The sequence below is a fragment of the Ochotona curzoniae genome, unplaced genomic scaffold (genome assembly GCF_017591425.1).
Source record: "Ochotona curzoniae isolate NIBS_2020 unplaced genomic scaffold, NIBS_Ocur_1.0 scaffold_2453, whole genome shotgun sequence".
Classification (NCBI taxonomy): domain Eukaryota; kingdom Metazoa; phylum Chordata; class Mammalia; order Lagomorpha; family Ochotonidae; genus Ochotona; species Ochotona curzoniae.
The window spans coordinates 9,860,044-9,872,675 of NW_024467094.1; the positions used below are offsets into that span (position 1 = coordinate 9,860,044).

General features: G+C 45.4%; 1 protein-coding gene across 4 annotated transcripts in view; it reads left to right on the forward strand.

Moving 5' to 3' along the window:
* ANKFY1 (ankyrin repeat and FYVE domain containing 1) overlaps positions 1-12,632 on the forward strand; it is a 71,049-nt gene that overhangs the window by 10,007 nt on the left and 48,410 nt on the right. For 2 of the 4 annotated variants that reach the window (XM_041001570.1, XM_041001571.1), the window contains exons 2-3: positions 7,097-7,289; positions 11,881-11,999. In XM_041001570.1, the coding sequence (XP_040857504.1) occupies positions 7,097-7,289; positions 11,881-11,999 (312 nt within the window). Of the gene's footprint in view, positions 1-2,335; positions 3,197-7,096; positions 7,290-11,880; positions 12,000-12,632 lie in introns of those variants that run through there. The other 2 variants (XM_041001569.1, XM_041001572.1) reach the window with 2 other exon arrangements.

The window sequence follows — 12,632 nt, forward strand, 5'->3', positions numbered from 1 at the left end:
AGAACAAGGAAAAAGGTGGTTAAGGGATTGTGTTTATCATTATGACTAAGCCCGTTTAGCAGAGTGGTTTTGGGCAGATGCCAAAGTCTCAAAGATTAGGGAGGTGAGAAAGGAAGTAGTGGCTACAGAGACTGGTGGAGAAGGGAGAAGGGAAAGGGCGAGCAGGATAGACTGGGCAGTCAGGGCTGGAGCACTTTGGAGGAGTGGTTGATGTAGGATGGGTTATGAAAAGGTGAGAAGGAGCACTTTGGGGATAAGGTTTATTTATTTATTTATTTTTGTTAAGATTCATTTGTTTGAAAGGCAGAGTTAGGGAAACAGAGTGAGAAAGATCTATCTACTTGTTCACTCACCATCCTTCCCCACCGCAGACAGCCGCTAGCCAGAGTTGGGCCAGATTGAAGTCAGGAGCAAGGTTATCCTGGGCCACCCTCCGCTGCTCTCCCAGGCAAATTAGCAGGGAGTTAGATCGTAAGTGAAGTAGCTGGGACTCAAACTGGTGCCAGAACTGCAGATGGCAGCTTTACTCTCCATGCCATACCGTAGACCCAAGAAGCATGTGCGGGTGCAAGGGCAGTTTCAGGGTATGGGCTTGGAGAGGGCAGTGAAAGGATGGAGAAGCTCGGTATTGGGGTCAATTCACTGCTCTCCTCCCTGCACATTTCAATGTCCCAATTCTCCTCTTTTTACCTTTTTATTTTTGTCTATTTTTCTTATTTCTTTTTTTACAAGCCCATGTGTCAGGGGCTGATTTTTAATAGATCGCAGAGAGAGAGCTGCTCTGCTACATATGAAACCCCGATTGATATCCTAGTTCTTTAAAAATCACCTGGAATGGTGGAGCAGGTTGATAAACTCTGTCAGCCAAATCTGACCTGAGACTCGCTGTCTTTGTGAAGTCCCTTTATATATGTAGTATACATACATCACAGTGTTAGGGGAAAATAGAATTAGAAGATCGTATAGGTTTTTCATGAGCTTAAAAAATTATTGAAGAAGGGGAAAGACAGCAAGTATGTGTGCAAGAGAGCAAGCTGCCATCCACTGATTCACTTCCCAAATGCCCACAGCAACCCCCATTTGGAGCTGAAGCCTAGGGCCAGAAACTCAATCCAGGTCTCTCACTTACTAAGTCACTGAGTCATCATCACTGTCTGTCAGGGTTGGCTTTAGTGGGAAGCTGAGTTCAGGTTGAATCTAGGCTTTTCAATGTGGGATGCAGTGTCTTTTTTTTTTTTTTCAGGTTAAATCAGATTTACAGAGAGGAGAGACAGAAAAATCTTCCATCTGCTAGTTCACTCCCCAAGTAGCCTGAATGGCCAAAGCTGAGCCGATCTGAAGCCAGGAGCTTCTTCTGGGTCTCCCACGCCAGTGCAGGCTGCCAAGGCTTTGGGCTGTCCTCGACTGCTTTTCCAGGCCACAAGCAGGGAGCTAGAAGGGAAATGGAGCCGCTGGGATATGCACCAGCGCCCATATAGGATCCTGGCACATGCAAAATGAGGATTAAAAAAAGACTCATTTATTTATATGAAAAGCAGAGTGGCAGAGAGAGTGAGTTATCTTCTATTCACTGGTTTATTCTCGCAAGTATTGACGACCACTCAGGCTGGACCAGGTGAGCCAGGAACTTGTATCAGGCCTCCTGTATGAATGTTAGGGGATCTGTAACTGAGCCATTGCCTACTGCCTCCCTGGATGCTCATTGGCAAGAAGCGAGATCATGAGCTCAGGCACTGGGAATCGGGAACGATGTGCGCCTGCAGTATGGGATGTGCCTTCCCTCAGAGATGCTATTACTACTATTCCCATTTTCCATGGGAGAGAATGGAAACACAGAGGAGTGCTTTCTGCGGGGTCACTTGCAAGTCAATCCTTGAGTAAGCTGGGATAGATGCAGTCAGAGAAGCCCTGGAGTACATGCTTTTCAGGAGTAGCCTTGGGGCTGGCACTGTGGCACAGCAAGTAACTCTGCCGCCTGCAGCACTGGCATCTGAGTCTCAACTGCCAAACTGCTAAGCAGCCTGGGAAAGCAGCAGAGGACGACCTCGGTGCTTGGGCCCCTGCACCCGTGTGGGAGTCCCGGAAGAAGCCCCTGGCAATAGCTGTTCCTTTGGGGAAGGAAAATGTTGAGGGCTAGGGTCCTTAGTGGGGCCGAGCCCTGGTCGTTGCAGCCATTTGGAGAATGAACTAGAGGATGGAAGATGCCTTTGTGTCTCTCCACCTCCCTCTCTTTAACTCTGCCTTTCAAATGAATAAATAAATCTTTAAATAAAAAAATAAGGGAATAGCCTGTATTGTCTAAGAATTAAATAATAGTGAACAACTATTATTTATTACAGGGCAGGTACTGTCCTAAGGTCACTGATGTATTAGCTCTTTTAATTTTGACAGCATCCTTAAGGGACGGGTGATTGAAGCGCTGGCTGAAATGTGACAACTAGAAAGGGATTTGATCTCTGTCAACCCAGCCCTAGAACCTATGCTCTTAACCTCTGCATGATGTTACAGGATCTAATTTTGTGCAGAATGGACTCTGCAGCTTCGTGATGCTGTCAGATTTCAAGGACACATTTGCATTGCCATTTGCAGACAGATGACATCCCCACAGAATACTAACATCTCAACACTTTCTCCATTATACTGTGCAATGGATGGCAATTGCAGTACTGCTGGTAGGTGCTGAAGACCTGCCTGAGTGCGTTTGTGATCCTCTTGGTCCCTCCTGTTCAAAGTGCTGGCAAGGGGGCTGCAATTTTGTGTCAGGAATTCTGGAGAGAGATTTGGGCTGTTGCTATAAATTTGTGTATTATGTGTGTGTAACTGCTATGCAAGGAAATAAATAGGGTATCTTTGAGAAATGAAGACAATGACTGAAACAACTGGTAGTGTCCCCCATTTGTAGCATTGATAGTGGAATCAGCAGCTTGTTATCTTTGAAGACAGACATGGTCATGACTGCCTTGGGCCAGCCTGTATCGGTGGCTTCCCCTGAGCTTTTCTTTGAGTTGCAACCTCCGCGCAGATAGCAGGATCTGGATTTGTTTTTGGTGATAGTTTCGTTCTCACCCCTTCTGTTTGTTCCTTCTTTGCAGATACTACTTGGATGCTACATTTTTCATCCGGAAGAGGTGCACATTAGATTGCCCTTTGAGATCTCAAAGAGGCAACTGCTAATCTAACATGATGCTTGCACATAGTAGGTGGTTCTTACTTGTAGATTGCTAGTTTAAATGAAATGGAAATGCAGATGCCATCTGGTTGAGGTTCTTGCGAGAAACAAATATTCCAGTTGGCTGGGATATCACGTGATTGAAACCAGAGTAAAAGGGTTCACTTTGTGCAAGAACAGTCTTCATGCGTAGATGCATAGGAGCAGGTTACCATCAACCACACCTGGAAGCTGCCTGCTGGCTGCTGGGAGGTGATTTTGTGGCCATCGGGTTGAAGAGCAAGCAGGGTGAGGCATACTTTGACCATCCCCTGCAGCTGATGTAAGCAGAGCTAAGAGACTGAGAGGCCTTTTTGTCAGTGAGCATATAAAGATGAGGTTAAGGTTGGCTTTGTGGTTGTTTCCTGTAGAGAATGTGTATACACCATATCTATTTGATGGGCCTAACTGTTCGGGCTGATAGATTTATGGGAGCATTTGATCAAGAAGGTAGAAGATTGAGGCTCTTTCCTTACGTTTTCTGAGCCCACTAAGCCACCCTTGCTTAGGTGATGGAATTATGTATCTTGATGTAAAGCACCATTGATGTAAAGCACCATTTTCTGGGATTTTGTTTTTTCTTTCCCTAGCTTGAGGCAGGTGATTTTGCATCATGTCTCATTTGTGTCTCCTGAATTAGGACAAAGGGTTATTTGATTACTCATCTCTTCATTTATCCTGTAACTTTGGGGGAAAAAAAAAAGAAAAAGGGGATTGTGATGGTTTTCTTTGCCTTCTCATTGGCACATTGCAGGTGCTTCTGATGAATGACTTACTGGCCCCTAGTGCTGTTTTCCAAAAAGATAAAATGCATGGCTTAGGAAATGTGTGCTGTGGGCTTAACTCCTCTGGACCTGTTTAAAAATACTCTCTTCTCAGTCCTGCCCCTAGTTTCCTGAATCTGGGTCCTGTCTCAGGATAGGCTGGAGTGTTCAGGCTGCCTGAGTGGTTACTGCACCACTGGCCTGGCACAGCCTCAGGGGCACCAGTTGGCACTCCACAACTGCCCCCCAGCGTGGCTCACCCTGTGGCTGCTCAGATTTGTTGTGTGGGAGTCGAGTCAGAAGAGATGCACTCAGGCCTGGTGCGTTGGCCTAGAGGCTAAAGTCCTCGCGTTGAACGTGCCGGGATCCCATAAGGGTGCCGGTTCTAATCCCAGCAGCCCCACTTCCCATCCAGCTCCCTGCCTGTGGCCTGGGAAAGCAGTGGAGGACAGCCCAAAGCCTCGGGACCCTGCACCCGTGTGGGAGACCCGGAAGATCTCCTGGCTCCTGGTTGGGATCAGCGCAGAACCAGCCATTGTGGTCACTTGGGGAGTGAATCATCAGATGGAAGATCTTCCTCTATCTCTCCTCCTCTCTGTATATCTGACTGTGCAATAAAAAAATAAAATAAATCTTTAAAAAAAAGAGAGAGAGATGCGCTCAAGATACCTTCCTATGCTAAAGTTTTACCATTTCTAAAATCTTAGATACTTTGAAGTTTAATTTTTTAACAATTCAAATAACTTACCATAATATTTATTTTAAAAACACTTTATCTAATTTTAAGCTTTTGTTTATTTTAAATTTATTTGTAAATGTCTTCTCAGGTGTATTTGCCCAGGAATATTGATTTATCCCTGAGACTTGCAGCCAGTGTTTGACCGCAGGCATTGATCTGTGTGGGTCCTTCAGAAGGTCCCTCGTCCATGTATGGGGAAGGCAGCCTAGTAGTACTCAAGCAGATTTTTTTTGCAACACACTTTTTTTTTTTCTAATTATGATGTTATAATGTGTTTATACTATAAGATAACTGAAGTAGAAAAATTACACACAAAGAAAATAAACTCCCATTCTTGGCAGGACTCCTGATATTTTGTGATAACTTGTCTTTTTATCTTCACATATGGGAGTATTTATAATAAAATTGGAATTATAAAATATATTTAGTCTAACCATCTGATCTGTTCGGTTAAAAATTATGTTATTGTGGGGGAGCGTTTGACATAGCAGTTAAGAGGCTTGGAACACCCTCATCCCATGTCTGACTGTCTGGGTTTGAGGTCCGTTCTTCCAGGTTTTTTTCCTGCCAATCTGCACTCTGGGAGGCAGTAGATGGGGCCCTCCACTGTCCTTGGAGACCCAGCTAGAATTTTAGGCTTCTGGCTTCAGCCCAGCCCAGCTGTTGGAGGCATCTAGGGAGTGAACCAACAGATGGAAGATTTCTGTGTCCATCTTTCTGCTTTTCAAATAAATGAAAAATACATTTCTGAGACTGACAGTGTGGCAAGGTATGTTAAGCCATGACTATGATACTGGCGTCCTGTATGGGCTGTGGTTTGAGTACCAGTTGCTCTTCTTCCAGTCCAGCTTCTTGTTAATTGTGCCTGGAAAAGGAGCAGAGAAGGGCCCAGCCTGCCACCCACAGGGTTGGCGGGGAGGCGGACATGGATGGAGCTGTTGGGATCATCCTGGTCCAGCCCTGGCTGTTGAAGCCATTTTGGGGGAAGAGCTCGCTTTTTTTTTATTTTAAAGATTTATTTTTATTATTTTTTATTGGAAAGGCAGATATACAGAGAGGAAGATCTTCCGTCCAAGTGAGCTGCAACGGCCAATAGTATGCTGATCCGAAGCCAGGAGCCTCTTCCGGGTCTCCCACGCGGGTGCAGGGTCCCAAAGCTTTGGGCCGTCCTCGACTGCTTTCCCAGGCCACAGGCAGGGAGCTGGAAGGGAAGCGGGGCTGCTGGGATTAGAACCGGTGCCCATGTGGGATCCCGGGCATGAAAGGCGAGGACTTAACCAGTTGCGCCACCGCGCCGGGCCCAAGAGCTCACTTTTGTTTGTTTCTCTCTCTCTCGCTACCGCTCCCCTTCTCTCTCTGTAGTAACTCTGCTTTTCAAATAAATAAATCTTATAAATCTTTAAAAGTAAATAAGTAAGAGCCAGCATGGTGGTGGTGAAGTAGGCTACTCATTCACCTGTAGAGCCAGCATTCCATATGTGTGCCAGTTTGAGTCCTGGCTGCTCCACTTCCAAACCAGCTCCCTGCTAACAGCCTAGAAAGGCAGCAGAAGATGACCCAAATCACTGGGGCCCACATGGAAGTCCTGGAAGAAGCTCCTGACTTCCAGCTTTGGACTGGGCCAGCCCTGACCATTATAACCATTTGGGAAGTGAACCAGTAGATGGAAGATCTTTCCCTGTCTTCCTCTCTTCTGTAACTTGTAAGTAAAATAAGTCTTTATGAAGAAAAAAAAATAATTGTTTAAAGATTTTTGTTTATTTTTATTTGAGAGCAGAGTTGAGAGAGGTTTTTCATCTCTGGTTCACTCCCCAAATGGATGCAATAGCCAGAGCTGAGCTGATTCAAAGCCAGGAGCTTCTTTCATGTGTCCCACATTGGGTGCAGCCGCAAAAGAACTTGAGCCATCCTCTGATCCCTTTCCAGGCCTCAGGCAAAGAGCTGGATCAGAAGTGGAGCAGCCAGGAACCAATAGCGCTCTTATGGGTTGCCCATGCTGTAAGGCAGAGGATTAGCACACTGCGCTGGCCCCTGCTGTGTCTGTTAATAGGTCTGTCATGTGGATCACGAGAGAATTTGTGTAAGGCTTTTGGAAACTTGTAGTTACTGTGATTAGTGGCTTGAAAAAGTCTCATAAGTAGTTTTATTAATCCTCCTCTCCTTGGGCTTCCTGATTTGTATGGTTGATGCCATCAGCATCTGTCTGTGTGATGGATTTCTTGGCCCAGCGATCAGTTCCCTGAAAGCTGTCCTTGGCCATATAGGATTCTCACTGAGAAGCCCAAGCATCATCTGGCCAGTCATTCTGTTGTGGGGAGAGGCAGCGGTAAAGGCTATCTGTCTTACACCTGCAGTGACAAACTTGATTTTCTGTCTACCTTGCAGAGGAGGTGGCCAAGTTGGAGAAGCACTTAAGGCTTCTCCGAGAAGAGTATGTTAAGCTGCAGAAGAAACTGGCGGAGACCGAGAAGAAATGCACTCTTCTGGCTGCACAGGCAAATAAGGAAAGCACCAGTGAGTCCTTCATCAGCCGCCTGCTGACGATCGTGGCCAACCTGTATGAACAGGAGCAATACAGGTGAGCACCCAGACAGAGGGCCACTTCAGGGGAGGGGAGCCAGCTGTCAAGCTCTATTCCTGGGCCATATTATAGCTCTTTGCTCATTAATCTTCTTGCTGGATTAACATATTAACATATTAGCTAGTCTTCATTCCCAAGAATGTAAGCTCCTGGAGGCAAGATTTTTTTTTTAATTGTAACATCAGATATACAGAGAGGAGGAAAGATAGAGAAGAAGATCTTTGGTCCGTTGATTCACTCCCCAAGCGGTCACAGTGACCGGATCTGAGCCGATCCAGAGCCAGGAGTCAGGAGGTTTTTCTGGGTCTCCTGCATGAGTGCAGGGTCCCAAGCTTTGGGCCATCCTTGATTGCTTTCCCAGGCCACAGGCAGGGAGCTGGATGGGAAGAGGGGTTGCTGGAATTAGAACCGACACCCATATGAAATCCTGGTATGCGCCAGGCAAAGACTTTAGCAGCTATGCTACTGCGCTGGGCCAAAGATTATTTTCCTAAAGATTTATTCTCAAGTTTGACCTTGGGGCTTGGGTGGTGAGAGCCACTAGGCTGCTGGAAATACCTGAGCCAGGTCAGACTCAATGCTTGGGGCCCTAGCCGCAGCCACTGCTGCCGCATGGTGAGTGAGTCCTTGGTTTTTGGGTGGCCAGCATACCAGTTGGCGCTAGGTTGCACCCGCTGGCCATCTGGCAGTGAGCTCTAGGGTCTTAGGTGTGTAAAATTGCTGCTTAGGGACATCCATGGATAAGGCCACTGTGCTTGTAGATGAGGAATAGAGCAGTCTGCTGTACGTACTGGCAGACATGGGAACCAGTGCAGGGGACAGGACTCGTGGGGGTTATTATGGACCATTCTGACTAGGCTGTAGCTCTCACTGGTTTGCATGATGGCCAAGTATGTGGTGGGCAGGATCAGGTTGGTCAGCAACACTCATTGATTTGTATAGAAAACAGGGCTGGAAGCAGAACTGACCCAGCAATTGCAACCACCAGCATATGCATAAGCTTCTTGGGGCGATGGACTGTGCTGGACCCTGTACTGGCAAGCACACACAAGACTCAAGTCTGGGATCACCTCGGACGAAATTTCTTTGCGGATCACCCCAACTAAACTGCTGCACTCAGAACCCCAACCATGAAGAGAAGTGCAGGTTCCATGGTCTGACCATGGAGTGCATGTGTCAAAGCTGAGCCACCTCAGAGGCTCAGATGGAGCAGTGACAACATATCCAGGTGCACATGGAGCATGTGGCAGTCTATTGGAACCTGCAGAGGACACCTGGAACCACAACAGAGGATGAGGACAGAACAAATCAGTCAACTATACCAGCCACGTGTCAGCAGTGAAAGTCTGGACAAACAGGGACTTTAGGGTGGACTGTGTCAATCAGTGAATTCTGGAGCGATTTCATCATGCTTGGAGTGGCAAGATTGGCAGCAATTCAGAACTGTTGATCAGAATCACTTGAGTAGTGCCCTCAGAGCATGTCCCCAACACTGGGGACATTGAGTAGGTTGGGAGGTTGGATGGGACTTCTTCCTTTTTCTCCTCCCTTCCCCCAGATACAGGAAAAAAGAGAATGTGGAAACAATAGTGTTACCCACTTTCCTGTATCCCTTGACCTTTTGCGCCTCAATCAATTTTGTAAAAAATCAAAGTAAAATGATAATTTAAAAAAAAAGATTTATTTTCTTTTTATTGGAAAGTCAGAATGCAGAGAGGAGGAGAGACAGAAAGGATGATCTTCTGTCTGTTGATTCACTCCCCAAGTGGCCACAGTAGCCAGAGCTGTGCCGTTCCGACTCTAGGAGATTCTTCGAGGTCTCCCACGTGGGTGCAGAGTCCCAAGGATCTGGGCCATCCTTGACTTCTTTCCCAGGCCACAGGGAGGGAGCTGGATGGTAAGTGGGGCCACCAGGATTAGAACCAGTGCCCATATGATATCCTGGTGTGTGCAAGGTGAGGACTTTAGCTGCTAGGCTAATGTGCCAGGCATGAGTCAAAATTTTAGTCTCTCAGTTATTGCTCAACTTGGTAGAGTGGTAGTCATGGTGATAACATTGCTAGTGCAGACCAAAGTTAGCTTACATAGTTAGGAATTGCAAGGGGCAAGATATCTTTCTCTTGGGTGGGATAGTCGCTGGAGTCTGATAACTGGTGGGCATTAGGTATTGCATGATGGCTGACTTGGGCCTCCAGGGCTACAAAATTATGATAGAAGCTCAGCTGTCTACTTCTGTCCATGTGACCTCAAGCTCCATGTCATGGCTCAGGTTCCTAATCTGTAAAATCAGCTTACTCCTTGCCCTATGGTGGTTGTGAGGAATGTATGAATAAACACATAGAACAGTTCACAGCATGTGGTAAATGCTTCATTATTCGTTTCTGTTGGTTTTGAGGGAGTTGTTAAAGGCTGAATGGGATTTAACAGGGAAACGTAGTGTTATTAAGCAGAGGGAGTGTGGGGTAAGCACAGTGTTGCAACAGGCTGCTCTTCCACCCTGCATGGCTGGCATTCCCAGCTCTCTGCTTATGGCCTGAGAAAGCAGTAGAGGATGGCGCAAGTCCTTGGAAAACCACACCCACAAGTGAGACCCGGAGGATGCTCCTGGCCTTCAAATTTGGATATGCCCAGCTCTGGCCATCGTGGCCACTTTGGGGAGTAAACTAGCAGATGGTTGATCTCTCTGTCTCTGTAAATCTGTGTTTCAAATAAAATTAATTTTTTAAGAGAAAGTGACATTTTATTTATTTAGTTTTTAAAGATTTTTTTGGGCTCGGCATGGTAGCCTAGTGGCTAAAGTCTTTGTGTTACATGCTCTTTGATTCCATATGGGCACTGGTTCATATCCTAGCTGTTCCATTTCCCATCCAACTCCCTGCTTGTGGCCTGGGAAAGCAGTCGAGGACAGCCCAAAGCCTTGGGATCCTGCACTCATGTGAGAGACCTGGAAGAAGCTTCTGGCTCCTGGCTCTGGATCAGCTCAGCTTTGGTCATTCAGGTTACTTAGGGAGTGAACTAGAGGATGGAAGATCTTTCTCTGTCTCTCCTTCTCGCTGTAAATTTGATTTTCAAATAAAAAGAAAAAGAATTTATTTTTTAACTCATGGATCTATTTATTGGAAAATCAGATACACAGAGAGGAGAGACAAAGATCTCTGATGGTTCACTCCCCAATTGGCTGCAACGGCTGGAGCTGAGCCAGTCCAAAGCCAGAAGCCAGGATCCAGGAGCTTCTTCTGGGTCTCCCACACAGGTGTAGGGTTCCAAGTTTTTGGGCCATTTTCGACTGCTTTCCCAGATCACAAGCAGGGAGTTGGATGGGAAGCAGAACTACCAGGATTAGAACTTGCACCCATGTGGGATCCTGGCATGTTCAAGGCAAAGACTTTAGCTGCTAGGCTACTGTACTGGGCCACCCTATAAGTAGTTTTAAGTGAAAATATAAAAATACAAAAAAAAATTCAAGTTCAAATAGGATGATGATAATTGATGACTGCATTGCTGTCAGCATAGTCATTTGGCTCTTGTGTCTGCCCAGTGTGTTGTCTAGCTGTTCACTTGTTAGCTAGCCAGATACCTTCTACCCTTAACATTTGATATTTCATAGTTGAACACAAGTATCTGTTTGGAAAGTTCTTTTCATATAATGATCCATTACAAATGCGGAAACATGTTTTGAAAAAAATTTGTCTCTCCATACAATTTCCCTGAATATAGTTGAGTAAAAAATGACCAGTGTAAAGTCTGAGTATTTCTGGTGAGAACACTAGTGCGGGTGTTAGGTTTCAGGTTATTGACTGCTTTGTTGTAGCTTGTTGTTCCTAGTTTCTTCTGTTTAAACTTGTCTTGGCCACGAGCCTGGAGCATAACAGCGTTGTACGCTCGGCGCTGTCATCAGTCTTGAAGCTTTCCATTTTTCTCTCCCTGGTTGCTTATCTTAGTTTATTCTGCATAAATCACATTTTTTTTTTAAAGATTTTTATTGGGAAGTCAGATATACAGAAAGAAGAGACAGAGAGGAAGATCTTCTGTTCGATGACTCACTCCAAGCGGCCACAATGGCTGGGGCTGGGCCAGTCTGAAGCAAGGAGCCACTTTTGGGTTTCTCGCACAGGTGCAGGGTTCCCAGGCTTTGGGCCATCCTAGATTGTTTTCCCAGGCCTCAAACAGGGAGCTGGATGGGAATCAAGGCCACTGGGAGTAGAACCAGCGCCAGATGGGATCCCGGTATATTCAAGGCGAGAACTTTAGCCACTTAGCTACTATGCTGCCCCAAAAACACATCTTCTGCTTCATACATGAATTTTAGCAGTCCCACTTAGTTTGTGAATTTACAAATTCCATTTGGGGATTTATTTGAAAGCAGAGCATCTCAGGTGGATTAAAGCTAGACATAATAAATAGAAAACATTTCTTGCAACATGCTATGAACACACCCCATCAGACTTCATTGCTGGTGTATAGAAAGGGTTCAGTTATAATTTATTTTCTTGTGCAGACACATGTTGGATCAATACTATATATTTATCAGCTATGGATTCTAGCTGTACATTTTTCTTTTCATGTTTGTGGATGTTTTCTTCATCAGTGACCTAAAGATCAAGGTTGGGGACAGACACATCAGTGCCCACAAGTTTGTCCTGGCAGCCCGCAGTGACAGCTGGAGTCTGACCAACTTGTCTTCCACTGAGGAGCTGGACCTGTCAGGTAAACCTCTGATTGACACACCAGGGACACAGATGGCCAGCAGAAAGTTATTGTATGCTTGTACAGTATCTGGGGTGTAATGACAGGGAATTATGTTTCTTTTCAGCTCATTTGGAGATTATGAGATATTTAACAATGAATGACTAAGTAGCTAAGCAGATTATAGGTGGCGTGTGTGCGCCTGCTTAGTACCTACCTTTCCAAATCGTAGGTCTATCAGTATCAGATGGTCTTACAAAGTATCTTCCCAAAGCTCATTTCAGTAGTAGATTATAAATAAGGATATGCAGAAAAAAATCCCTTTAAGAAGTTCTGTCAACTACGTACTAACTAATAATACTGTCAGAATACTTTTCCTGACCTGTGCGTCCTGAACTCAGAATTCACAGTTACTCTGAAGAATTAATAGTATGTTTTTTTTAACATTACAAATTACTGTCCGCGTTAAGAATTTGAATGGGTGTGTGTGTATCTGTGTGAGAAGGTGGATAGGTTGATTTGTCTCACTGCCATTGCCAATTTATGTATGTCATGTTTTGTTACACGAATATGTCCTTAATGCACATAATCAAATTTTAAGATTTTTACTACCGTTTACATTGGGTTATTTAATATTTGTATTTATTCAAGATT